Source organism: Papio anubis, chromosome 9 (genome assembly GCF_008728515.1).
Source record: "Papio anubis isolate 15944 chromosome 9, Panubis1.0, whole genome shotgun sequence".
NCBI classification, from domain to species: Eukaryota; Metazoa; Chordata; class Mammalia; order Primates; family Cercopithecidae; genus Papio; species Papio anubis.
This window is the reverse complement of record NC_044984.1, coordinates 127,067,273-127,095,106: the sequence shown is the minus strand read 5'-3', so window position 1 is coordinate 127,095,106 and position 27,834 is coordinate 127,067,273. Positions and strand designations below refer to the sequence as shown.

Here is a 27,834-nt window from a genome sequence, read left to right as displayed (position 1 = left end):
TTCTGCGTGTGTAGCTGTGCACAGGACATGAATCCTGCATGCTGCTAGTGCTGAGAGTTCCTTCTCAGGGCCATTGAGGCCTCGCTCCAGAGGCCCAGCTGGAACTTTTGGAGGCCCTTGGAACACGCGGCTGTGTTGCCAGAACATCCTGAAGAACTGAGAGTCTGCTCTGGATTTTCAAACCACATTGTCAGAAATGCTTTGCAACCCAGACATTAGGCGTCGCTTCACGATGGTATTGAGGAAGCACTTCTGTCCGAGAAGTCCTTGCCTATGTGTGATAGTAAAACACTGTTGCCTCTAAGATCTGCCGCAGCAGCTGTTTGCTGAGGAGAAGGCAGCACTGTGAGATTCATGTTCCTGTGGGCTGAGCTACACAGCACCTCCAGAGTGCCTGCACCTCCTTCCTGGTCCTTCTGAGGCTCGTGCAAAGCCCAGGCATGGTCAGCGTCTGTGGTCACGCTGGGGCCTTGGTCACTAGCTTCACATGCCACAGAGCCTGCTGCAGGGCTGGCTGCGTCCTGCATCCCACCCTTCCCGCCACTCAGAGAGACCCACGCTTGTGTGAAGATGAGGGGCTCTAAAGTGTTATGAGGGACAAATAGGATCAGAAAGCCAGGCACAAAACCGTCCAGAGACCGTGAGTTCCATCTGTAGACAGAAATTGTTAAAAGGGACTCAAATCAATATGCCAAAAAAGTAAACGTTAGTATTTTATGAGTAAATTATAGGTAAATTCTACCGTATACTTACCATGCACCGTATACTGTATATACTGTATGTCTTCTTTTCATGTACCACTAAAAGAGGGAAAAAAACTGCCATTACCTGTAAAATGCCAACGTACATATGATGCATTCAAATATAAGATATTAAAATGTAAGATAGAGTATTTGAGTTACCCTGATTTTCAGTATGGAAAATTAGTACTCTTGAGTAGAAATTCTTCAGTACCTTCAGTACTCTTGAATGGAAATTACCGTACTTTTTCTTAACTTCCGTTTTAGGTTCAGGGGTGCATATGCAGGTTTGTAATATCGGTAACTTGCATGTCACCGGGGTGTAGGGGGTGGATTATTTCACCAGGTGATCAGTGTAGGTTCGATCCTGTCCCTCCTCCTCCCTCCTTCCACCCTCAAGCAGGCCCTGCTGACTGTTGTTCCTTCTTTGCGTCCATGTGTCTCAGTGTTTGGCTTCCTCTCATAAGCGAGAGCTGTGTTTGGTTTTGTTGCCTGTGTCAGTTCCCTTAGGGTCACAGCTCCAGCTCCATCCATGTGGCTGCAGAGGACATGATCTTGTTCTTAATATCCTGTGGTCGATATGTACCACATTTTCTTTATCCAGTCGACTGTTGATGGGCATACAGCACTTTTACAATTAGAAAAAAATTAAAAGCATAAAAACTATGATAAGCGCCGGGCACAGTGGCTCATGCTTGTAATCTCAGCACTTTGGGAGGCCGAGGTGGGCGGATCACGAGGTCAGGAGATCGAGACCATCCTGGCTAACATGGTGAAACCTCGTCTCTACTAAAAATACAAAAAAATTAGCCAGGCGTGGTAGCGGGCGCCTGTAGTCCCAGCTACTCGGGAGGCTGAGGCAGGAGAATGGCGTGAACCAGGGAGGCGGAGCTTGCAGTGAGCCGAGATCGTGCCACTGCACTCCAGCCTGGGCGACAGAGCAAGACTCCGTCTCCAAAAAAAAAAAAAAAAAAAAAAAACAAACTATAATAAGCCTTTAACATAAGAAATTCCCAGGCGTTCCTGAGCAGCGTGACTGTCTGTAAAGGAAGCCTCTTGAGTCCGGGTCTCCAGGGTCTGTGTTTGAAAGCAGGACGAGGTGGTGTGTGGCCTCCATGCAACCTACAGAACCTCATGACACTATCCTGTGTGACTTTATTGCACTGTCCCGTGGGACCTGAGGACACTACTTTTCCTTGTGCTTTCCATACTTCACATCCAAGTGCCGTGTGATGCCAGATCTGTTGAGAGATGCGTATTCAGTGATGCAAACTGTAAACTAGAACAGAGGCAGGACTGAGAAGCGAGGAGGCCGGGCACGGCAGCCCACACCTGTGATAAAATACCACAGAGGCAGAATTGAGAAGCGAGGAAGCCGGGCACGGCGGCCCACAGCTGTGATAAAATACCACAGAGGCAGAATTGAGAAGTGAGGAGGCCGGGCACGGCGGCCCACACCTGTGATAAAATACCACAGAGGCAGAATTGAGAAGCGAGGAGGCCGGGCACGGCGGCCCACACCTGTAATCCCAGAACTTTTGGAGGTGGAGGTGGGATGATCGCTTGCATCCAGGCATTCGAGACCAGCCTGGGCAACAGAGCAAGACCCCATCTCTACAAAAAGTAAAAGATTAGCCAGGTGTGGTGGCGCCTGTCGTCCCAGCCACTCAAGAGTATGAGGTGGGAGGATCACTTGAGCCTGGGAGTTGGAGGCTGTGTAAGCCATGATCATACCACAGCACTCCTGCCTGGGTGACGGAGTGAGACTCTCTGAAACTAAGAGGGGAAAAAAGGAGAGAAGGAATAAAATAAAACTTTTTTTTTGTTTTTTGAAACAGATTCTCTGTCGCTCAGGCTGGTGTGCAGTGGCGTGATCTCGGCTCACTGCAGCTTCCACCTCCTGAGTTCAAGTGATTCTCTTGTCTCAGCCTCCTGAGTAGCTGGAATTACAGGCGTGTGCCACCACACCCAGCTAATTTTTGTATTTTTAGTAGAGATGGGGTTTCATCATGTTGGCCAGGCTGGTCTTGAACTCCTGACCTCAAGTCATCCGTGCACCTCAGCCTCCCAAAGTGGTGGGATCATAGGCGTGAGCCACCGCACCTGGCTGGAATGAAATATAACTTATTTTTAAAATGTATTAAGCGCCTATTGTGTGCTAATCTTATTCACTCAGGTCTGACCCCTCAGTCCTTTAACTACCTGGGGCTTCCTTTTCTTTTCTTTCTTGTAGCAGTGGAGGAAAGTGAGGCTGGTTAAGTGAAGTGAGCTCTGAGACCTCGTGTGACTTTGTTTCCATTGCATCCATTTGCATTAAGTGAAGGGAGCTCTGGCGCAAACCAGCCTCTGCCCTGTCCGTTGGATCCATTTGCAGAGGCCTTGGCAAGGGCTTGTGTGACCCCCGTGCTGATCACCCAGACCTGACCTGCGGAGGGGGCAGAAGCCTGCAGCCAGTGCTTGTCTCTTCCCTCAGGTCACTACTACGTGCCTCTCCTGAGAGCAGAAGACACTTCTTCTCCAGTCATTGGGGAGCTGTGGTCCCCAGACCAGACGGCTGAGGCCTCTCACGTCAGCCGCCATGGAGGCAGCCCCAGAGACCCAGTGCTGACCCTGAGAGCCTTCGCGGGGCCCCTGAGTCCGGCCAAGGTGAGCTGCTGTAGAAGCTTCTGGAAGCGGTGCCTGGCTGTCCCTATACTGCAGTTCTGAGTGTTCCAGCCTGTTGCCTTGTGCGTAGTCTCAGGGGCCATGTCCTGTGGAGCCCCAGGGTTGTCCTCATCTCAAACCATCCACCAGTGAGTGGTGGTGAGAACATTGGCCAGAGAAATGTGTGTTCTTGGCTCTCTGGCTTGCTCACCAGGGCCGATGTGCTGGGAGCCACACGTCTCAACAAAGCAGATATTCCCTGGGCCAGCCGCGTCCTGTGTGCGCGTCACCCTGTTCTTTCTGTGTCGACGGCCCATCTCAGGGCACCTTGCTGGTGTAGCGAGGCTGCCCATTGTGACTAGGAAAGCTCCATCTGCACGTCCACCTGACCACGTTTCCCCACGGCTGCAGCCCCCACTGGCTTCCTCTTAGACGAAATGCTCCAGGCCAGTCCCTCTCCTGGAAGCCTCAGCCCCCGGTTCATCCCCGATGTTCGGAGAAATCCTTGATGATGGTGTTGGTGGGCCAAAGGTTGTACACGTTTTTTTATTTATAATTGACAATTCAATTCTTTCTCCTATTGAAATATTTCACATACTGACTTGTACATATAATCCTGTCCTGAAAACTTTCTAAATAAGTTATGATGAAAATGGCTCCAGGCCGGGCGCGGTGGCTCACGCCTGTAATCCCAGCACTTTGGGAGGCCGAGGCGGGCAGACCACGAGGTCAGGAGATGGAGACCATCCTGGCTAACACAGTGAAACCCCGTCTCTACTAAAAAATACAAAACGTTAGCCAGGCATGGTGGTGGGCGCCTGTGGTCCCAGCTACTCAGGAGGCTGAGGCAGGAGAATGGCGGGAACCCGGGAGGCGGAGCTTGCAGTGAGCCGAGATCACACCACTGCCCTCCAGCCTGGGCGACAGAGCGAGACTCCGTCTCAAAAGAAAAAAAAAGAAAATGGCTCCAAAGTTAGGTGGTATCAGGTAGGATTAGGTCAGATCCATAAAGCATAAAGCCCTAGGAAGAGTGACTAAGAAAGATCAATGCTGGTTTCTTCTCCTGCGATGGGAGCAGTGTTAGATGTGTGTCGGTGTGGCAGCTCCAGGCCGTCTGCTGTCCTCAGGGTGAGGCCTCATGCTCGGGCCCTCCTGGTTCTGAACCTCACAGCCCTGGGCTGCAAGAAAGGAGATCGCCTCCCCTCCCCCAGGTCAGAGTGCAGCCATGCGGCCACTCAGCCATGCCACAGGTGGGCATGTGGCCCAGGGATCTGCTAGTGAAGGGGAGATAAGGAGGGGCGTCAGGAGACAGGCAGCTGCTGCGATTTCCCCAGCTGAGGGGCGCGGTGCCTGGCACGGCTCAATACATTTTTTTTTTCTTCATAGGCAGAAGATTTTCGCAAACTCTGGAAAACTCCACCTCGAGAGAAAGCAGGCTTCCTTCACCACGTCAAGAAATCAGACCCAGAAAGAGGCTTTGAGAGAGTGGGAAGGTACTGAAAGGCTGAGCCGTGGCACCGTGGGGCACGCAGTTGGTCGTGTTTTCATTAATGACGGAAAATCAAATCACAGCTTCTAAGTTCCAATTCCCAGGAAGCCTTTACTGGGAGACTTGGTTCTTTTCATGAAGGTCTAATTCCTTGTGGATGTTGGACACGCTGCAGTTGTTGTTGCAGAATTCTAGCTTAAGCCAGTTCCATCCCACACCTGGGGGATGTCTGCAGTGCCTTCTTTCCTTTTCTAGTTGGAGTTCTTTATTGATTCTGGGACATGTTTCTAAGGAGCCTTAATACTTTATAGAAGGTACCGCATAATGGTATGGATTCCTTGGGGAAAAGAAGTGCACAGCCACAAAGCTAAATTGTGTTGTAATCAAATAAAGCTTCGTGGTATTGTTTAGAATATTTTTGCAAAATACGTGCCCGTTGTCAGGTGTACAAGTGGAACCCAGAAAGGACCTTCAGGCTTTCGTGTGCCTGGCCATGACTAGAACCATGGGCAAGTCCACAGGGCTGTTCCATGATCACGAACACGTCCGTCTGTGGGAGCTGAACTGTGTGACCTGGGTTGCTGGCGTGAGGGTCTGTCGGGCTGAGGCCTCCTTCCTTCCCGCGGCCGGTTCACAGCTCATGAGAGCTCTGCCGGGTCTTGCTTACCCTGTGAGGAGGAGTGCGGTTTCAGAAAATGCGAAGTGTGATTTTAGCCGCCAGTTAAGGATAAAGTAAAATTATAGCCATGATTGCAGACATTGCTCTGGTACTTGAAGCTTTAGTGGCTTTTTTCTGTGTAGTTCTGAGTATTTTTTCTGTTGTCGTAACTGGTTAATTGTGTTTTATTTCTTACAGAGAGCTAGCTCATGAGCTGGGGTATCCCTGGGTTGAATACTGGGAATTTCTGGGCTGTTTTGTTGATCTGTCTTCCCAGGAAGGCCTGCAAAGACTAGAAGAATATCTCACACAGCAGGAAATAGGCAAAAAGGCTCAACAAGAAACAGGAGAAAGGGAAGCCTCCTGCGGAGATAAAGCCACCATGTCTGGTAAGCACCTGCAGGCGTGGCCATGGCAGCTGGGACGGGTCCCCCTGTGGCCGGGGTCTAAACACGTGCAGACGTGGCCATGGCAGCTGGGACGGGTCCCCCTGTGGCTGAGGTCTAAACACGTGCAGACGTGGCCATGGCAGCTGGGACGGGCCCCCCGTGGCCGGGGTCTGACAGGATACACACATCTGTTTCTCATTTCTGTCGGTGTTTTTAATGTAGAGGTCTGTCTGGTACTTTCCTTTAGGTTAATGTTTTTTGAGACGGAATCTTGCTTTGTCACTGAGGCTGCAGTGCAGTGGCACAATCTTGGCTCACTGCAAGCTCCACCTCCTGGGTTCAAGCGATTCTTCTGCTTCAGCCTCCTGAGTAGCTGGGACTATAGGCGCCGCCACCACACCCGGCTAATTTTTGTATTTTGTTTTAGTAGAGACGGGGTTTCACCATATTGACCAGGCTGGTCTTGAACTCCTGACCTCGGCCTCCCAGAGTGCTGGGAAGGTTAATGTTAAATGGGGTGTGTGTTGGGGAGGATATTTGAAAAATAATGACATCGCTTTCAGCAGTATTGCTATTTCTGCTTGTTTTTTCATTACCCAAAATCTAATATGTTTCATTCTGTGCCATTTTCTCAAAACTCGTAATAGCTGAACTCCACTGGCTGAGACTATGATATTTTAGATTTGGCATATTTTCAGGAAAAAGGCAAAGAGGAGTGCACACCAGAATACCGGTGCGTATCAGACACCGGGACGCAAAGCGCTTCACGCGGTGCGTATCAGACACCGGGACGCAAAGCGCTTCCAAAGCACGGATGCAGTGAATGGAAAGATCATGATGGAAGAGGTTAATCTACACAAAATCTAAAAGTGATTCATAAAAACATCAATGATGGCCAGGTGCGGCGGCTCACGCCTGTAATCCCAGCACTTTGGGAGGCCGAGGTGGGTGGATTGCTGAAGCCCAGGAGTTCGAAAGCAGCCTGAGCAACATAGTGAGATTCCGTCTCTATTTTTTAAAAAAACAAATTTACTAATAACTAGAGATTTGAATCTGCTAAAAAAGCAGATATACAGTTTAAACTGTGTGTGTGAGTGTGAGTGAGTGTGAGAGTGTGTGTGTGAGTGTGAGTGTGTGTGTGTGAGAGTGTGAGAGTGTGTGTGTGTGTGTGAGAGAGTGTGTGTGATTGTGAATGTGTAAGGTCAGAATAGAGCCATTAGCCCACAAGACACTTCATTTATAAAACAAACTCCCTGGAATGATAGAAAGAAAATGAAAATGACTGACATACATTAAACTAAGAAGCAATGAATCTTGGAAAGTCACCTGTGACTCTCAACCATAGAACTAGAGAGAAGTCAGTGCAGTGGTTATACGGGAAGCACTGAAATCTGACCTTGCTGTGCTGTAGCTGACGGTGGCACAGAACTCCCTTCTATGAAGTGGCCTCACTTCCTGTGTTGTCTTGTGACTATGTACATTTTAATTAATAACTATTACATAAAGTTGACTCATTTCCTAAGTAGCACGAGCCACAGCTCAAGTGTTCTGGACCCCCTTGTGGCCAGGGTCGTCATCGTGAACACCACATGGGACATTTCTGTTGCCTGTCGGACAGGGCTGCGCCCAGGAGCTCTTCTGTGTTGTCTGCACAGCTAACGCGCAGCAGTGCTACTTCACGGAGTTGTTCTGGACAATCTTCTGGGATCCTGTGGGGCTCTGTGACACTCGGAGCCCCTGGGGTTGCAGTAGATCAGAGCTGGAGTGAGGACTGGAGGGCAGCTAGGGGTGCAGGGCGGTCATCTCACCCATCACCTGGGCGGCCCTTGGCCTTTCATTTCCCTTCCTTTGAAAGAAAAGAAGTCAGCCTGGCAGCTTTTTTTTTTCCTCCTTCCCTGAAGTAGGGTCTCACTCTGTGGCACAGGCTGGGGCATCACAGCCCACTGCAGCCTCCACCTCCTGGGCTCAAGCGATCCTCCCACTCGAGCCTCCCAAATAGCTGAGACTACAGGTGAGTGCCACCATGGCAGCTAATTTTTCTATAGAGAATGGGGTTTCGCTATGTTGCCCAGGCAGTCTTGAACTCCTGGGGTCCGGCGACCCCCCTGCCGTGTCCTCCCAGAATGCCGGGATTGCAGGTGTGAGCTTCCGCGCCTGGCCCAGCAGCCTGATTGCATCTGCAGGGTCCTGTTTGCCCTTTTCCAGGGAGTCGTGTGGGTGGTTTTCCATTGTGAAATCTGATGAGTAGGATTTGAATGTAAGAGTTGCGGTTGCTGGGGTCATGGCGGTTGGTCACGGACGGAGCGGAGCAGCTCCAGGGCTTCCTGTCATTCCTGTCACTGAAGTGCTCCTTGTCCTCCTCACAGGCAGCAACTCCATTTCTGTGAGGGCGTTTCTAGATGAAGATGACATGAGCTTGGAAGAAATAAAAAATCGGCAAAATGCAGCTCGAAATAACAGCCCGCCCACAGTTGGTGCTTTTGGATACGCGAGGTGCAGCATCTTCCCCTTGGAGCAGGAGGCAGACCTCATAGAAGCCGCCGAGCCAGGCGGTCCACACAGCAGCAGAAATGGGCTCTGCCATCCTCTGAGTCACAGCAGGACCCTGGTGGGCAAGAGACCAAAGGCGCCCCGTGGGGAGGAAGCCCATCTGCCACCTGTCTCCGATTTGACTGTTGAGTTTGATAAACTGAATTTGCAAAATGTAGGAAGTAGCGTTTCTAAGACACCAGATGAAAATACGAAAACTAAAGATAAGATCCTGACTTCAAGAATCGATGCAGTAGAAAGAGACTTGTTAGAGCCGCCTCCTCCCGCAGACCAACTCGGGCCTGGCCGCAGGAGGACAGAAAGTGAAATGTCAGCCAGGATCGCTAACATGTCCTTGAGTCCCAGCAGCCCCGGGCACGAGGGTCAGCTGGAGGTCACGAGGGAATCGGCCAGGCGGCTTTTCCTTTTTGGGTAGGCTTGTGTTGCCCTGTGCACGCCTGCGGTGCTGTTTCCGAACCTGCTCCTTTCCCACTCACGCTTGCTTGCTTTCTGTTTTTGAGATGGAGTCTCGCTGTGTCGCCCAGGCAGGAGTGCAGTGGCGTGATACCAGTTCACTGTAACCTCCACCTCCCGGGTTCAAGTGATTCGCCTGCCTCAGCCTCCCGAGTAGCTGGGACTACAGGTGTCTGCCACCGCACCTGGCTGATTTTTCTTTTTTTTTTTTTTTTGAGACAGAGTCTCGCTCTGTCGCCCAGGCTGGAGTGCAGTGGCCGCATCTCGGCTCACTGCAAGCTCCGCCTCCCGGGTTTACGCCATTCTCCTGCCTCAGCCTCCCGAGTAGCTGGGACTACAGGCGCCCGCCACCGCGCCTGGCTAGTTTTTTGTATTTTTTTAGTAGAGACGGGGTTTCACTGTGTTAGCCAGGATGGTCTCGATCTCCTGACCTCGTGATCCACCCGCCTCAGCCTCCCAAAGTGCTGGGATTACAGGCTTGAGCCACCGCGCCCGGCCTGATTTTTCTATTTTTAGTAGAGACAGGGTTTCGCCATGTTGGCCAGGCTGGTCTCGAACTCCTGACCCCACGATCCACCTGCCTCGGCCTCCCAAAGTGCTGGGATTACAGGCGGGAGCCACCACGCCGACCCCCACACAAGCTTTCGTGTGGACTTGCCATGTGCTTTCAGTTCCTGTCTCTGAGTCTAGCTTCTAGACGTTCTTTCTGGGTCTTCTTCTGGTTGGACTGTGGGTGATCCTAGTGTTTGCTGTTATTTCCTAGGGATGTGCCTGCCACTGGTGTGAATGATCTCTTCTAAGAATTAAATTCTTTTAGGAAGAAAAGCCATCTTGGGGTCAGTCTCAGTCTAACGGGATAAATGTCCCTAACCTTCTATTACTGAGCACTGAGGGTGCAAATATGCAAAACTGCATTTTAACAGTGGGTGGAGGCCGGGCGCGGTGGCTGAAGCCTGTAATCCCAGCACTTTAGGAGGCCGTGGTGGGTGGATCACGAGGTCAGGAGTTCAAGACCAGCCTGGCCAAGATGGCGAAACTCTGTCTCTACTAAAAATACAAAAAATTAGCCGGGGGTGGTGGCGGGCGCCTGTAGTCCCAATTACTTGGGAGGCTGAGGCAGAGAATGGTGTAAACCCGGGAGGCGGAGCTTGCTGTGAGCCGAGATGGCGCCACTGCACTCCAGCCTGGGCAACAGAGCGAGACTCCGTCTCAAAATAAAAAAAAAAAGTAGTGCTATTTTAGAGGTCTTCATGTTTTTACCAAAGATGTTTTTGCTTCTTGTATTGTGGTTTCTAGAGAGGAGCCGTCAAAACTCGATCAGGATGTTTTGGCTGCTCTTGAGTGTGCAGATGTCGACCCCCATCAGTTCCCAGCCGTGCACAGATGGAAGACTGCTGTCCTGTGCTACTCACCCTCGGACAGACAGAGGTACATGGGGCCCGGACAGCCTGTTATCCGCAGGGCAGCTGTTGGAAACTGGCTTCTGCAGGGTCCAGTTCCAGTTCATGCGGAAGTACCAGTGGCTCTTCCTAATGCTGGCAGGCCCGTTAGCCAGGCTGTGGGTTTGGGTGTTGTGGCTCTCTGCACACAGGACAGATCTCCAGTTGGGTGGAAAAGCTGAACGGGTCAGCTGCTGACAAGCTGAGGGCTAGAGGGGTGGAAGCAGCAGGGTTTCTACTCAGATCACACAGGATTCTCCTGGAAACCCCCATGAGCTTGACTCTCCCAGTCGGTGCCAGGGTTTAGCAGTGCCAGGGTTCAGCAGTGCCTCTCTGCCTGGGCGTGTGTGCCCACGGGACCAGGGTTCAGCAGTGCCTCTCTGCCCGGGTGTGTGTGCCCACGGTGCCAGGGTTCAGCAGTGCCTCTCTGCCTGGGCGTGTGTGCCCACGGGACCAGGGTTCAGCAGTGCCTCTCTGCCCGGGTGTGTGTGCCCACGGTGCCAGGGTTCAGCAGTGCCTCTCTGCCCAGGCGCGTGTGCCTGAGTCCTGGGCCATTATTTTCCCACTCTCTCGCTGTTCATCTCCTGGCCTGCCCGTCTGCTAACAGTTCTTTCTTGCTTTCCGCAGTTGGCCCAGTCCCGCGGTGAAAGGAAAGTTCAAGTCTCGGCTGCCAGATCTCAGTGGCCCTCACAGCTACAGTCCGGGGAGAAACAGTGCAGCTGGGAGCAACCCCGGGAAGCCGGGCCCGGGCAGTCCTGGGCGCTACAGCCCCGCGCACGGGAACCAGCTCCGCAGGATGGCGCGCCTGGCTGAGCTTGCCGCCCTGTAGGCTTAGCGCTGGGCTCTCGGTTGGTTCTTCAGTTTTAAAGAAGGAAGGGTCATATGTTTGTTGCTAAACTGTCACAAAGGAATATATTCTGATTAAATTATTATTAATCCTCACTTTGAGGGTGTGAGAATTTTAGAAGATTTAAATGTTTTATATAAAACTTGGATTTCTGATATTTTGGAAGTTAGAAGTTAATGAAAGCAAACTCAGATACCAATTTTCTGGAAAATGTCCATGTGGTAGTGGTGGACTTTTTAGGTGGCAGTTTCTAGGTCTGAAATGTAGCAGAGGAAAGGGTGCTGAGGCAGTTGCAGGCAGACAGCCAGGTACTCACCACAGCATCCAACAAACGCTGTGGACAAGGAGGGACTTGGCGGAGGCGTGAGCACTGATGTCCCCGCGCTGCCTGCGCTCACCAAGATGAACTGTTTGCCGCCTTGTCTTTTCCTGGGCTGGGGCAGGGGGTGGCATGATGCTGGCAGAGTCCCTGTTAGTTCGCCTGTGGGTCTCATGGTTCAGACAGAGTGAGGTGGACGGCTGGGATCAGGGAGCCCGGAGTGCGCCTCAGACTCGCAGCAACTGTTATAATTTGGGTTGTTTGGAATATTTAAATTACTGATCGGAAGATAAAAGTGGCTTTTCTCTGTGGGAAGTCTTGCAGCCCATAGGAGCGGTGCCAGGAGCCACGCAGAGCTCAGCAGCAGTGGAGCCAAGGTGTTCCGTTTCCTCAGCACGCGAGCCTTCACTGCCTACTTCGTTCAGGTGCCAGTGTAGCAGTAATACAATCTGTACATTGTTCTGTTTTGAAGTTTATTCTGAGGCTTTTTTGAGCGTAAATGATTACACGATAAAGTTATCCTTTATTTTGGCTCATTTCAGTGGGGATCTCCTTTATAAAGAGTGTTGCGTTCAGAGGTTTAAGTCCCATTTGGGTTCCTTGCCGTGTTGATTGTAGCCTTCACCTTGGCTTGAATGAAGGTCTGTGTTCAGAATGTGTGAGGAGCTGCCTAGGTGCTCAGGAGGTACTAACTGGAGGTCGGTTTCTTCCTGGGTGTTACGGGCACCTGCTCACACAGTTGTTACTCTGTGAACATTTCCAGTGTTTCATCCAAAATGAAAACCCACCAATGCTTTTGCTAACTTCAGTGCCTTTTATAAAAATCATTTTTAAATTTCCTGAACTTGCTTTTTGAGAATATAGTGATAGTAAGTAGATACAAGATTGTTTTTGTTTGTAAAAATTCTGAATTGAAACTTTGTTTTAAAAAAAAAGGCTTATTTCTTTCATATGACGATATAGGTGAGGAATATTGGAATCAAGATTTAAATGTTAAAATCTGATTTTGTTACACAGGGTGTCTTCATTTGTTTTGTAGCAGACAAGACCTAGACACCAGACAGACAACACATGCTGTTCTAAGCAGCAGCATTTTAAAAGGCATCTTGGTTCTCAAAAGAAATCAGAATATGGATATTCATAGTGATGATCTGTTTTCTCTAAAATCTTACCATATTGTCTGTATATGGTTGTAAATTCAAATAGAAAGTAAAAGGTTTTGGCCCTGATTTTGTATATAGGCCACTGCTCCTGATTTCCCAGGTCTTAGGCCGCCTTTGACTGTTTCTCCGTTTGTTTGTGGGAGGCGATTCCAGACCCAACGAAGGCATTCTCGTGTGTCCCGGGGCTTTATGTCCTTCACAAAACACTTAATGAAATGCATTACTTCAGAACCACGTGGTAATAATCCTAAGCTTCTGGAAAGATCCCTCACCTGTGCCCAGGCACACGGCACTGTTTTGGTGGCACGGCTGTCAGCCTGGGCGCCCTCAGATTCGCTTGCTGGTTTTAGGCCCCTTTCTGGACTAAGTTGTGAAAGACTTTCTGGCGTCCGTTAAAGGAGCACAGATTTTCTTGTTGCTCTTGGCAGTGGGAACCTTGGTGACATTAACAGTTGCTGTGGTGGCTTTGGTTGGAAAGTGCCCTGCTTCAGCGTGGTGGCAGCTGTGAGGAAGGCGCCCGGGGAGTCTGCTGCTCGTTTCTGGGGTAAAAGCAGCCATGGTGCTGCATACCAGCCGTGGGCGTGCCAGCGGCGCCATGGCAGGGACCACAGCTGGGTCCTCCAGAGTCGCCTGGATGTTTCCAGAAGCCTGCAGAGCTTTTCCAGGAAGGGCTGACGGCAGAACCCTGGTTGGGGCCTGGCTGCGCGTGCAGGGCGCGGGCGTCTGCTTGTCATGGTTGGAAACCCTGTGACTGCTCCAGCTGCAGACTGCCCTGCCAATGCTCCTTCCTCAGCTATCTCAAGAAAAGGCTTTGGGATAAACGTTGGCATGACGGCCCCTGGCAGCTGGCTGCCATTTGGTGGCATGCCATTCCCATCAGTCTCACTGAGGCTTCTTGTGTGCAGTTTTCACTTTGACCAGAGTGAGGGTATCGTTACTAACATTTGAGAAGTCTTCAGTCTGTCTTCAGCCTGTCCCAAAGCGGGGGACAGTATCCATCATTGACGTCACTGGACCCCTGTAACTGGCCCAGTCCAAAGCCCCCCCAGCCTTCCCCTCACACGGCTCCCTCTGTGCGGGCGTTCACAACATGCACACTCGTGCGCTGAAGATCCCTGGGGTCTTCAGATCCCCACTCCCCAGTCTCCTGCCTGCCCCTGCCTGCCTCTCCCCAGCCATGCCTGCCCTGAGTCCAGCATTCAGAAATTAGACCCCCACCAGCAACCAGCCAAACCAGGCGCCGTCCTCACGTTGCTAATCTACGTCTGTCCCCAATGCAGAAGACTGGAAAAGGCCCAGTAAGAACCACTTAGACAGCAGGTGTTCTAGAAGGGAAACGTCTACCAGGCACAGTGGCTCATGCGCTTTGGGAGGCCGAGGTGGGCGGATCACTGAGGCCAGGGAGCTCCAGACCGGTCTAGCCAGCAGAGTGAAACCCCTCTCTACTAAAAATGCAAAAATGAGCCAGGTGCAGTGATGCACGCCTACAGAACGAGCCACTTGGGAGGCTGAGACATGAGAATCGCTTGAGCCGGGAAAGCAGAGGTTGTAGTGAGCCAAGATCATGGCACTGCACTCCAGCCTGGGTGACAGAGCAAGACTATGTCTCAAAAAAAAAAGTTTGCTGGGAATTTACTCTAGAAAAAGAAACTAAAAGTTATTTAAAGTTTCATATTCAAGAAACTTCGGTAATCATCTATGGCCATACTACCCTGAACACATCCAGAGTCTCTGATCTTGGCAGATAAGCAGGGCCTGGTTAGGACTTGGATTGGAGGCTGCCTGGGAATACCAAGGGCTGTAGACTTGAAAAACAAGAATACAGGTTATCATTGCCGTGTGCTCTTAAAGAATGAGTCACACACTGAGTTTGTGGCTTAACTTTTCAAAATCCTTGACTTCAAATCTGATTTAAGCAGCATCATCAGGTTTTCTTTCCTTTTGGGGATTTTTTTTTTTTTTTGCGTAAGCATTTCGAAGACTTCTGGGTCACTGGTTTCTTGTGATGCACTGAAAACTGCTCACGGTCCCCCTTCCGCTTCCCCCTTTAGACCTGGGAGTCTGTCCAGATCTTCACGTGGGTGGGACTCAGGTCTGTGACGTGAGTGACGGGAGTAGCCACGGGCTGGGTGGGGGTCAGGGCCAGCTGATGTGTGGTCATTCCACGTTGCAATGAGCTTCTCCGCCCAGCAACCCTGTGCCTGCTCTGAGCACCGCCTTGGTGCCAGGCGTGCTGGCCCCGCTCCCACCTCCAAGCTTTCCCACTTTACAGAGGAGCCGGGGCCCAAGCAAAACAAAGGCTTAGCCCTGCAGCGCCGCCCATCCCCAGAGGCCCCGCCTGGGACTGTGGTGTGGGCGCCTGTGCAGCTGACTGAGAGCATCCCGGACTCCTTCCGCGAGAGCCTTGCTCCTGTCTGAGGTCAAGCGTGAGCGTGCCTGGTATTTGTTTTTGAAGTCGGTGCAGCCCTGGCTTATCAAACTGTTTCTAGACAATGGCGTTTGGTTGCTGTGGCTGTTGTCTCCACAGCCACTGGTCAGTCTTGCCGTCCTGGTCAGGAATTCGGAGAGGGCCCAGGCCGCTGGCAGAAGTCCTCTGAGCAGGCAGCTGGTGTGACACAGGCAGAGGTGTCAAAACCATGGGGAGACGGGACCCTGTGCAAAGGGTTCTGGTGGCACCATCGTTTCTCACACTGCAAAAGTTTCCTTTTTTTCCCTTTTTAGATGGTGTCTCGCTCCGTTGCCCAGGCTGGAGTGCAATGGCGTGATCTTGGCTCCCTGCAAGTTCTGCCTCCCGGGTTCAAGCGATTCTCCTGCCTCAGCTTCCCGAGTAGCTGGGATTACAGGTGCCCGCCACGCCTGGCTAATTTTTGTATTTTTAGTAGAGACGGGGTTTCACCATGTTGGTCAGGCTGGTCTTGAACTTCCACCTCGTGATCTGCCCACCTTGGCCTCCCAAAGTGCTGGGATTACAGGTTTGAACCACCGTGCCTGGCTGAAGTTTCCTGTTTTTAACACAGTCACTAGTCCTTTTAAGAAAAACAGTAAAATTTTATTATGCAATCATTTCCAAAGTAGACAGAGAAATAGATCAGATATCCCAATCGTATCGACTACAGAAAATAGTCACAACCACTTCATAGAAATTTTAGTTTTTCCTAAATTAACACAATATCTGGGTACACACAACACGTTTAAATGTTTTAATCCCCGGCTGGGTGCGGTAGCTCACGCCTGTAATCCCAGCACTTTGGGAGGCCGAGGCGGGCGGATCACGAGGTCAGGAGTTCAAGACCAGCCTGGCCAACGTGGTGAAACCCCGTCTCTACTAAAAATACAAAAATTAGCCGGGTGCGGTGGCGGGCGCCTGTAATCCCAGCTACTTGGGAGGCTGAGGCAGGAGAATCACTTGAACCCAGGAGGCCAGAGGTTGCAGTGAGCCAGGATCCCGCCACTGCACTCCAGCTTGGGCAATAAGAGTGAAACTCCGTTTCAAAAAAAAAAAAAAATTGCTTTAAGTCTCCCTTGGTTGCCCAGGCTGGAGGGTAGTGACACAAATCACAGCTCACTGCAGCCTCCAACTCCTGGGCCCAAGTGATCCACCCACCTCAGCCTCCCAAGTAGCTGGGACTATAGATGCCCACCACCATGCCCAGCTAACTTTTGTATTTTTAGTAGAGACAGGGTCTCGCTATGTTGCCTTGTCCAGGCTGGTCTTAAAACTCCTGGGCTCAAGAGATCCTCCCACCTTGGCCTCCCAAGTAGCTGGGAATACAGGTGTGAGCCACTGTGCCCATCCAGAAAATCTTTAATTGACAAATATTTAAATGACAAGAGGGTTTTAAGAAATTAAAAGGATGTATGAGGTGAAGTGAGTTGTGAACAGAACCTGGGTGCCCTCATCCGTGTGCCTCAGTCACCCTCGTGCCTGACTGGCTTTGCCAACGGAGCATGGACCCTTGGCACGGGTCAGCTGCGGCTGCGAACATGGTAGTCTGGGTCAGGCCTCATTCAGGTCCCCACAACAGGCCTGACTTCTGCATGAGAGGTCTTCGCCTTAAACCCCACGCCATCCTGGGGGTTCCTTGGTCAGGTATGAAACCCTGTATAGAAGTCAGGCTGTCTGATCCCAACTCTCCCCTTCTCAGCCTGGCCACAAGTCACTCCCCAGATGCAGCATTGTAGGTTTCTACTTTTCCACCTGTCTCCTCGGGAACAAAACGTAAGTGCGTGCGGCCTGTGCAGGGAGGACAGAGGGAAGGAGAGGCCAGAGCCCTGCGGTGCCCTCACGACCGGGTGATCTTGTCGGGAGGCATGAACCCCGTGTCCCCGAGGGTCCTGAGCGCAACTCGGCCATTGGGTCGGATCACCAGGTGGGTGATGCTGCCGTTGTTAAGGGACAGCCGGAGCCAGCCTTCGGGAGGGAACTGCAGCGCTCTGGGGAGAGAGGGGGAGAGAGAGAGAGAGAGAGCACGTTAGAGCCGGGGGCTCTGTCCTTAAAACAGGCTGGGCTGGGCCAGGCCAGGTGCGGTGGCTCACGCCTGTAACCCCAGCACTTTGGGAGGCTGAGGTGGGAGGATCACGAGGTCAGGAGATCGAGACCATACTGGCCAACACGGTGAAACCTCGTCTCTACTAAAAATACAAAAAATTGGCCATCTGTGGTGGCGGACGCCTGTAGTCCCAGCTACTCGGGAGGCTGAGGAAGAAGGAGAATGGCGTGAACCCGGGAGACGGAGCTTGCAGCGAGCCGAGATCACGCCACTGCACTCCAGCCTGGGCGACAGAGCGAGACTCCGTCTCAATAAATACATAAATAAATAAATAAAAACAAACGGGCTAGGCCAGAGCCAGGGGACTATGTTCTTTTTTTTTTTTTTTGAGACGTAGTCTCACTGTGTCGCCTAGGTTGGAGTGCAGTGGCCATCTCGCTCACTGCAAGCTCCGCCTCCTGGGTTCACGCTTATTCCTCACCACCTCCGAGTAGCTGGGACTACAGGCTTCCGCCACCACCGGGCTATTTTTTGTATTTTTAGTAGAGACGGGTTTCACCATGTTAGCCAGGATTATCTCGATCTCCTGACTCGGGTGATCCACCACTGCCTCCCAAAGTGCTGGGATTACAGGCTTGAGCCACCGCGCCCGGCCGGGACTATGTTCTTAAAACGGGCCGGGCTGGGGCAGGGGAGGTCTGTCCTTAAAACAGGCTGGACTAGAGCCAGGGGGCTCTGTCCTTAAAAGAGGCTGGGCCGGGGGGCTCTGTTTTACAAACGGGGGCTGAGCCCCTCAGTAAGAAGTTTCAGAGCAGCCTCAGGGCTGGGTACACATAAGCTGAGCTGCTCCTATCTTCAATCGGGGCTTCTCGGGGAAGATCTGGCTGGGATAGACATGAATTGAGCCATCACACTTGGGGACCTGCGCACTTCAGGACAGGGGCCCAACCCCAACTCAAGATTTGCACAAATCAGAAAAACGCTGACTTCTTACGAGTAAACACAATTTAATTTCTGCTTTTCCCGTATTAAAAAAAAACGCAGGGAGCAGCCAGTTAGTGGAACAGGTCCCTTTCTGGGAAAGCGAAGAACGGAGATGAGATCTATCCGCCGTGGCATCTTGATGCACTTCTTAGGCGCAATTCGCATTTGTGGAAAAGCCTGGTGTTGCCATCACCGCCTCTGAGCCACCCACCACCCCATCTCTGTGGGTGGCATGGCCACCCTCAGGCTGCTTCCCAAGCCTCCTCAGGGCTGCCCTGCGGCGCCGGCCGGAACAGCAGTGCTTTTCTCTAGGTGTGAAATTATTTTGGCCACAACCAGCACGGTGGCTGCCTACCTGCATACGATGTAGCGGATGACGTTGGCGTGACAAATAAAGATCTCATAACTGTCCTCCTCCTGCCTGGCATCTGCACGGTGGATGTAGTTCCGGAAGGCAGCCTCGATCCGGGCTCCGTCTTCGTAATACTGCTGGGGGCAGAGTGAGGAACAGTCAGTGTGGAAGTACACGGGCAAGGCGGACAGACCCCATCGCTGCCCGGGGAAGCCCGTGGGATGGCCGGACACGTGGTGGACGGTGAGCCCCGCAGGGCCGCTTTGCCCAGGAAAGGCAGGGGTGACGCAGCTGCTCCCTGGGGAGGTTTTTACCACAGCTTCTGGCTTCCAGTGAGATACAGGCGGGTCTGGCTCGATGGGGGCGCCTTCCCGCAGCAGGTCTGTGCTGACTTTGCAGACACCTGGGGAGAAGCACAGTGAAGCCCTGGGTGCGGCGGCCCTGCCAGTGGAGATGCTGTGACCTCCCAGTGGCCAGGAGCTCAGGCCGGGGCCCTGCCGCCAGCCGTCCACTGCTGCAAGCACGGAGGCCCCGCACCCAGCACTTACCTGGCAGGTGCCGGCTGATGATATCAGTGGTCTCTATGGCGCGCGTCATAGAGGAATGGACGATTTTATTAAACTTCAACCCCAAGCTTGCGAGGCGGAGCCCCGTGAGTTCAGCCTGCTCTCGACCTGGAGGGTGAAACACCTCAGTGCCGCACCCGCACCCCCTCCTTCACCCACAAACACGCCCTCCTCCACCCACAAGCACGAGCCCGCGTCAGGCAGCAAGTGCATCCCATGGCTCCTGCTCTCCCTAGGCTTGGGCCTGAGGGGCTGGCACTCAACTGTCTTCACCCCCATACAGGAAAAAAAAAGCATCCAATTCCATCAATGGCAGGAAACCGGACAGTAGCTGGTGGTTTCTGAGTCCCCTCATCACCTTCACTTAACTATGCCCAAAACCTGAGCCTCAGGGTCCACCAGGCACACGCCATGACGGAGGCCAACACAGCAGGACCTAAACACCCTGAGCTGCTACACGGGGGCCGGACACCAGTGCAGACACCTTTTCTCTTGTGAGCTTTGGCATGCAGGTGGAAAGGCCCTCGGGAAGGCTGAGTCCACTGGATGCAGCCACAGCTGCGTCTCTCACTCCACTTTCTTTGTATACAAGCAGCCGGGACAGTTCTGGGGGCTGAGGGAGGCATCTGTGGAGGACAGCCCTGCACATTTTTACCATTTGAACTTTTAATATGTGCATGAACAGACACTATCCCATTTAAAGAACTTTTCAAAGTGTAAACTCTACCTTAGCCTACCCCACATTTCCTTCTCTAGGCATCTCTCCTACAGATCCACCTGCACAGGAACACAAGGACAGGGTGGAAGGACCCTCCTGGGTGCTGTCTATGCAGTGTCTGCCAGTGGGGACAGGCGGGATTGTGTCGCTCAGTCCTGCCTGTTCAACGGGGCATTGAGAGACAGATGCCAGGCTGAGCGCGGTGGCTCACACCTGTCATCCCAGCACTTTGGGAGGCCAAGGCGGGCGGATCACGAGGTCAGGAGTTTGAGACCAGCCTGGCCAATATGGTGAAACGCTGTCTCTACTAAAAATACAAAAAAAAAAAAAAAAAAAAAATGCCACCTGTGGTGGCGGGCACCTGTAATCCCAGCTACTTGGGAGGCTGAGGCAGGAGAATCGCTTGAACCCATGCAGTGGGCCATGATCACATCTGCACTCCAGCCTGGGCAACAGAGCAGGACTCTTGTCTCCGGAAAAAAAAAAAAAAAAAAAGCAGACGCCAGGCAGCAGGCCTGTGAGTGCAGAAGAGAAGGGTCTTTGGCAGCAGGTCCAGGTGAGCAGCTGAGTGCACAAGCTATGTGGCTTTCCAAGGCGTCAAGCAGGCACAAAACCCCTGCTAGGATATGCACCGAATTTGGTCTCATGCAAACAAGATAGGTCCGACATTTGCTAAAAGGTAAGGACTTTTTTTTTTTTTTTTTTTTTTTTGAGACGGAGTCTCGCTCTGTCACCTAGGCTAGAGTGCAGTGGTGCAATCTTGGCTCACTGCAACCTCCACCTGCCAGGGTCAAGCAATTCTCTTGCCTCAGCCTCCTGAGTAGCTGGGATTACGGGTGCCTGCCACCGCACCTGGCTAATTTTTGTACGTTTAGTAGAGACGAGGTTTCGCCGTGTTGGCCAGGCTGGTCTCGAACTCCTGACCTCGGGTGATCCGCCTGCCTTGGCCTCCCAAAGTGTTGGGATTACAGGTGTGAGCCACCGCGCCTGGCCAAGGTAAAGACATTTTTAAAAGCTTGTCTTCTATCCAAGTTCAGCGGACAGTTACTGGTAATGTCAATGTGTGATTCAGGGGTGATGGCCTCAGACATGGGCCCCAGGAGACCCAGTGCCCCAAACACTTTCAAGAAAGCTGACTGGTGGGGTCTGCGGAGGAGCTGCATCACATAACCAAGGCACCAGCAGAGGATATGCACCTGGCCACATCCCCAAGGGCGTCCGCGGAGGGTCTGACCTGGCCACATCCCCAAGGGCGTCCCTGGAGGGTCTGACCCCGTCACCTCCCCAAGGGTGTCCCCGGAGGGTCTGACCCCATCACACACCCAAGGGAGTCACAGAGGGTCTGACTCGCCACATACCCAGCGGGGTCAGAGTGCGGTCCTTCTCCAGGGAGCCATCCACATGGTACTGGGAGTGCCTGATGAGGAAGATGTGCCGTGTGGCCTTGGCTTTGTAGTGGTCCAGCTTGGACGCCAGCTCTTCTTCCCCAGATTCCACATTCCTCTTCCGCAGGTTGATCAGAGACAGCGGTTCTCGCCTGATGTTGAAATACAAGATAGGTCCTTGTGACCTCTGTTCCCAAGTTTGAGTTTTTCTGACAAGATGTTATTTCCAGATTGTCAGACTATTTGGGAAGAGCATGGAGAGAAGACAAGGACCTCGGCACAGCCCTGGGGAGGCCTCTCTGAGCATACCGCTACTCTCCCTCCCAAAAAGCTAGTTCCAGGCCTGTTCTGCGTTATGTGCTGGAAAGCAAAACAGATAAGCAAAGCCCTGTGCATCTTCTCTAATAAGGAGAGGCAGACAGTGAACAGCAGGAGACAGACCACCCAGAATGCACCTGTGGGTACGGAAACGCCAGGCTAGGAAGGAGGACAGCGGCTATGGGTGGGCAGGGGGAAAGTGTCCGTGGGACCAGGACAGCCTCCCTGACCATGATGCTTCAGCAGAGCCTAGAACTGCAATGCCCAACAGCAGCCACCAGCTATGAGGATGTTTCAATTAAAAATTTAAGCAACATTAAATAAAATTAAAACATCATGTCCTCAGTCATACTAAACACATTTTAGACCCTCAGGACCGGGTGCAGTGGCTTACACCTGTAATCCCAGCATTTGGGAGGCTGAGGCGGGCAGATCAGCTGAGGTCAGGAGTTCGAGACTAGCCTGGCCAACATGGTGAAATCCCATCTCTACTAAAAATGGAAAAAATCAGCCGGGCTTGGTGGCACAGACCTGAAATCCCAGCTACTTGGGAGGCTGAGGCAGGAGAATCGCTTGAACCCGGGAGGCGGAGGGTGCAAAGAGCTGAGATTGCACCACTGCACTCCAGCCTGGGCGACACAGCCAGACTCCACCTCAGAAAATAAACAAACACTCAGCAGCCACATGGGATAGTGACTATCACATCAGACAGTGAGGAAGAAACCATTCCCATTATGAAGTCCTGTTCCGGAGCTGCTGGAATCTGAAAAAGCGGATCCCAGCATTTTGGGAGGTCAGGGTGGGCAGATCACTGAAGCCCAGGAGTTCAAGACCAGCCTGGGCAACACAGGGGGGCCCCGTCTCTACAAAAATATTAAATTAAAAAGTTAGCTGGGCAAGGCGGTCCGCAGCTGTAGTCCCAGCTGCTCAGGAGGCTGAGGTGGGAGGATCACTTGAGCCTGGGAGGGAGCCATGATCTCGCCACTGCAGTGCACTGCACTCCAGCCTGGGCAACAGAGCAAGACCCTGTCTGAACAGCAACAAAAAAAGTTCAACACGGCAGAGCTGGGAAGAGCAAAAGTGGAACGTGCTGGTATTTACTCAGAGACAGTGGCAGAAAAGGAAGTTGTGGAAGGGTATGGTCGCGACTCAAGGGCTCTGTTCGGGCTGCGCTGACCTGGGGGCCTGTCATAAACCAGGCCAAGACTCAAACTGGCAGGTATGGGGGAGTCAGGGTGAAAATATTTGGGAGCTATAGGCACAGAGACAGGAAGCCGTGCACTGCAGGAGACCTCCAGGAAGAAGTGGGAGATTTCACCAGATGAGGCTCTGGAACTTTACAGCGTGGACACATGAGACTCAAGAGGAAACACGCTGTCTTCTAGCACCTTCCTGTAGTTGCTCATGCCTTCTGTCTGTACGAGTCTTTCCCAGCCCACAAGGCCCAATTCACTTCTCCCCAGACATGGCAAGCAAATACAGAACACCTGCTTAAAAGAGAAAGGCTGGGCTCAGTTCCCGGTTCTACTTCAAGTTTTTTTTTTTGAGACAGTGTCTCCCTCTGTCGCCCAGGCTGGAGTGCAGTGGCACAATCTGGGCTCACTGCAGCCTCCACCTCCTGGGTTCAAGTGATTCTCCTGCCTCAGCCTCCTGAGTAGCTGGGACTACAGGTGTGTGCCACCATGCCTGGTTAATTCTTTTGTATTTTTAGTAAAGACAGACTTTCACCATGTTGGCCAGGCTGGTCTCAAACTCCTGACCTCAAATGATCCGCCCGCCTCAGCCTCTCAAAAAGTGCTGGGATTACAGGTGTGAGCCACTGCACCCAACCTACTTCAAGTTCTTTAACCTTAATCTCTTTCCTTAAAAAGGCCTAAGAAATTCAGAATATTTTACTGATTTTTAAAAAAGAATTTAATGGGCTGGGCATGGTGGCTCATGCCTGTAATCCCAGCACTTTGAGAGGCCGAGGTGGGTGGATCACCTGAGGTCGGGAGTTCAAGACCAGCCTGACCGACATGGAGAAACCCCCTCTCTACTAAAAACACAAAATTAGATGGCGTGGTGGTACATGCCTGTAGTCCCAGCTACTCGGGAGGCTGAGGCAGGAGAATCGCTTGAACTCAGGAGGCGGAGGTTGCAGTGAGCCAAGATTGCGCCATTGCATTCCAGCCTGGGCAACAAGAGCGAAAATCCATCTCAAACAAAAAAGAAGAAAAGAAAGAAAAAGAATATAACTCCAATCTAATCATGAGAAAATCTTCAGACAAATCTCAACTGAGGAACCTTCTATAAAACTCCTGACCAGGACGCCTCAAACAGTGATGATCATCGAAACAAGTCTGAGAAATTATCACCACCAAAACGTGCCTGAGGAGGCATGAAGATTGCTTGTCATGTGGGATCCTAGAACAGAACAGCAGGTAAAAGCTGAGGAAATCTCAGTGAAGCATGAACCTTAGTAATAATGTATGGGTTACGGCTCATTAATTTTGATATATATACCACGCTTAGTGTATGATGCTAATAATAGAGGAAATAAGGTTAACAAAAGAAAAAAAAGTAATATAAAGTACTTAACACAACCACAGTAGTAAGTATAATTCTGTGCCCCTTTCTCAGAGTACTGAGTATAAGGAGCAGTTAGGACTGGGCAAACCATCCTTGCCTCGAGAGCAGTCCTGGCCGACAGAAACAATGCCAGCAACATGTGAAAATTATAAATTTTCTAACAGCAACATTAAAAAGAAACAGGTGAATTTCGATCATACTTTTAATTCAATATGCTAAAAATACTATTTCAACACATAACCAATGTTAAAAACCTGCACTTTTTTTTTTTCCTTTGAGACAGGCTCTGTTGCTTAGGCTGGAGTGAAGTGGCGGGATCTCGGCTCACACTGCAGCCTGGGACCCCTGGACTCAAGGGATCCTCCTGCCTCAGCCTCCCGAGTAGCTGGGACCACACGCGCGCGCCACCTCGCTCGGCTAACTTATTTTGTAATTTTTGTAGAGATGGGGGTCTTCCTATGTTGCCCAGGCCGGTTTCAACTTCCTGGGCTCAAGCGATCCTCTGGCCTCGGCCTCCCAAACGCCCGGATTACAGGCGTGAGCTACTGCACCCGGCCGTGCTTAAGTTTATTTATTTTTGTTTGTTTGTTTTTGTTTTTTTGAGACGGAGTCTCACTCTGTGGCCCAGACTGGAGTGCAGTGGCGCGATCTCGGCTCACTGCAAGCTCCGCCTCCCGGGTTCACGCCGTTCTGCTGCCTCAGCCTCCCGAGTAGCTGGGACTACAGGTGCCCGCCACCTCGCCCGGCTAGTTTTTTTGTATTTTAGTAGAGACGGGGTTTCACCGTGTTAGCCAGGATGGTCTCGATCTCCTGACCTCGTGATCCGCCCGTCTCGGCCTCCCAGAGTGCTGGGATTACAGGTGTGAGCCACCGCGCCCGGCCTGCTTAAGTTTAAATGGACGTAAACTAAGCATTCCCTTCAGGAATCACACGGGCCATATTTCAAACGCTCATTAACCGCACGCGGCTCGCGGGCGCGCTCCTGCAAACGCCCCTGGAGGAGGCCCGGCTTCCACCCCAGCCTCGCCCCGGCCCGCGCTCCGGCGACGGCACCCAGGACGGACTCGCAGGGGCGGAGAGAAGGGCGACGATGAGGCGGAGCTCGGCCCACAGAAGCCGGCGGAAAGGGCCCGCCGCCCCCAGAACCCTCAGCGCAGAGCGGCCCCGGAAGGCGGTTCCTTCGCCGGGGGAAGCGGACGGCGACCCCAGATCCCGACTCGATCGCAACCTTGAACCTGGTCCCGATCCCGACCCTGGTCCTGGTCCCGATCCCGATCCCAACGGTAACACCGGCCCTGACCCCCATCCCGACCCCAGCCCCGACCAGCCCCGCGCGCACCTGTCCCAGTTGGGGTCCCAGACGCCGGGGCCCGGCCGCGCGCCCCCCGCCCAGGCCGGCGGCTCAGCCGGGCGTGGCTCCGCGTCCCCGCCCGCGCGCGGCTTCCCTACCGCCACGGCCGAGAAGAGCACGGCGGCCGAGCCCCCTGCCAGCCCGCAGGCCGCCAGCTGCAGCGCCTGCCGGAACGCCATGCCGCCCGCTCCCGCGCCGGCCCGCGCAGGCGCCCACGGCCCCGACGGCGCTCCGCGAGGGACACGCTTCCGCGGGAGGCCGCTTCCGGGAGGCGGGGGCGGAAGTCCCGCCTCCTGGGGCGCGGCGGGGCGCGGGGCAGCCTTCAGCGAAGGGGTGTTTTCGCGGAGCCGACTGCCCCGTCACTCTTCCGTCCCGTCACTGGTGCTCGGGAACGCCGGTGCGCGCAGGTGCGGGCGGAGCTGTGGAGACGCCGGGAGGGCGGCGCGGTGCTTTCCAGAAGGTTCCGCACCGGAAGCGCCTGCCCAGGCCCGAGGCTGGGTGCGGGGCGGAGACGCGGAGGAGAACTTGGGGCCCTGGTTTAAGGGAGCTGGGAAACCGCGACAGATTTGTTTAAAGGCTACGTTTTTGGTGGCAGAACCCGAAATAAATTTTTCCGCCGGCGCCGTTCCTGCGTGTGCGGTTCAAGCGCCGTAAAGTGCGTTCAGGTTCGGCCAGGCTGTTACTTCTGGTCCCGGCCTCCTGCGGGACAGCCCCTCTGTGGCCGGCGCATTTCGCTTAGCAGGGTCCTCAGAGGAACCTCGTTAGAGCCTGGGTTTCCTTCCAGGGGGACCGGCGCTCCCTGTGTGGACCGACCCCACCGCTTACCCATTGCTGGACGCTTGCCCTGTCTCAAAAAAAATTAATAATATAAAAAAAGGAAAATTGGGCCAGGCGCAGTGGCTCACGTCTGTAATCCCAGCACTTTGGGAGGCCAAGGTGGGCGGATCACCTGAAGTCAGGAGTTCGAGACCAGCCTGACCAACATGGTGAAACTCCCTCACTACTGAAAATACAAAAAAAATTAGCCTGGCATGGTGGTGCGCGCTTGTATTCCCCGCTACTCAGGAACCTGAGGTAGGATAATCGCTTGAACCCGGGAGGCAGAGGTTGTAGTGAGCCAGGATCGTGCCTCTGCACTCCAGTCTGGGTGACAGAGTGAGACTCTGAAAAAAACAAAACAAAAAAATTGGCCAGGTTCAGTGGTTCATGTTTGTAATCCCAGCACTTTGGGAAGCTGAGGCGGGTGGATCACCCGAGGTCAGGAATTTGAAACCAGCCTGGCCAACATGGTGAAACCCCGTCTCTACTAAATACAAAAATTAGCCACGCATGGTGGTACACGCCTGTAATCCCAACTACCTAGGAGGCTGAGGCAGGAGAATCTCTGGAACTGGAGAGGCAGAGGCTGCAGTCAGCTGAGATCGCACCACTGCACTCCAGCTAAAAAATAAAAAACAAAATGGAAAATCCACAAGGACATAGTTGAGTCCATAAGAAGAAACGACAGGGCCAGGCGCGGTGGCTCACGCCTGTAATCTCCGCACTTTGGGAGGCCCAGGCGGGTGGATCGCGAGGTCAGGAGATCGAGACCATCCTGGCTAACAGGGTGAAACCCCGTCTCTACTAAAAATACAAAAAAATTAGCCAGGTGCGGTGGCGGCGCCTGTAGTCCCAGCTACCGGGAGGCTGAGGCAGGAGAATGGCGTGAACCCGAGAGGCGGAGCTTGCAGTGAGCCAAGATCGCACCACTGCACTCCAGCCTGGGTGACAGAGCAAGACTCCGTCTCAAAAATAAATAAATAAATAATTAATTAATTAAAAAAAAAAAAGAAACGACAGCAGATAAATCAGTTAACAAAAGTTTGAAAACTGGAAATCAGATCTTTATGGACCTGAGAAAATGGAACACCAGTGCCTATGTGGAAGGAAACCAAGAAGCAAGTTCATTTAATCCAGTGAGTCTGGAAGAGTCTGGGAGTTGGCAGCGCTAGCCTCCTGTCTGAGGGCTGTGGAACTGAAAGCAGGAGCATTTAGAGGAAAAGGTTGCCTTCCACATTTCCTTTCTCACACACATGTTCAGGGGATTAGCTCACTTTCATCACCGTGGAGCACTAAGAGAAAGGCCATTCCAGGGGACCTGAACAGGAGGATTCTGGACACCAAGCATAGCTCGGATCGGGATGCAGTAATAAAGACGGGATTATACGGAGTTCACATAAGGAAGAGTAGGACCTCTAATCCCTTTCATCCGGTTAGTCACAAGAATGTTGGCCACTAGGCTCATTGCATGCTCAGCTACCACCACCATCCTTCCCCCAACGCCCTGACAAGAACTGAAGGATTCCTCTGTGTGGAAACTGACCAGCCCAAGAAAAAAGATTTTTTTTTTTTAATGTATTTTTTTACGCC

General features: G+C 52.6%; 2 protein-coding genes across 4 annotated transcripts in view; one reads left to right on the top strand and one right to left on the bottom strand.

Moving 5' to 3' along the window:
* ANKLE2 (ankyrin repeat and LEM domain containing 2) overlaps positions 1–12,756 on the top strand; it is a 37,957-nt gene extending 25,201 nt beyond the window's left edge. For both annotated transcript variants that reach the window (XM_003907411.4, XM_009182102.4), the window contains exons 8-13: positions 3,214–3,386; positions 4,770–4,876; positions 5,729–5,919; positions 8,286–8,880; positions 10,219–10,350; positions 10,989–12,756. In XM_003907411.4, the coding sequence (XP_003907460.1) occupies positions 3,214–3,386; positions 4,770–4,876; positions 5,729–5,919; positions 8,286–8,880; positions 10,219–10,350; positions 10,989–11,190 (1,400 nt within the window). In that variant the 3' untranslated portion in view covers positions 11,191–12,756. The remainder of the gene's footprint in view (positions 1–3,213; positions 3,387–4,769; positions 4,877–5,728; positions 5,920–8,285; positions 8,881–10,218; positions 10,351–10,988) is intronic.
* A 3,721-nt stretch (positions 12,757–16,477) lies between these two features.
* Positions 16,478–25,669, bottom strand: PGAM5 (PGAM family member 5, mitochondrial serine/threonine protein phosphatase). Of its 2 annotated transcripts, none has more exons than XM_009182096.3 (6): positions 25,414–25,669; positions 21,159–21,337; positions 19,065–19,190; positions 18,831–18,919; positions 18,520–18,653; positions 16,478–17,124 (listed from the first exon to the last, which is right to left on the bottom strand). In XM_009182096.3, the coding sequence occupies exons 1-6, from the start codon at positions 25,602–25,604 to the stop codon at positions 16,974–16,976; spliced, it is 870 nt and encodes a 289-aa protein (XP_009180360.1). In that variant the 5' UTR covers positions 25,605–25,669; the 3' UTR covers positions 16,478–16,973. The 2 variants fall into 2 exon arrangements, with proteins under 2 accessions (XP_009180360.1, XP_009180361.1); XM_009182097.3 differs by having other exon boundaries at positions 18,520–18,650.
* Between the last annotated feature and the right edge of the window lie 2,165 nt (positions 25,670–27,834).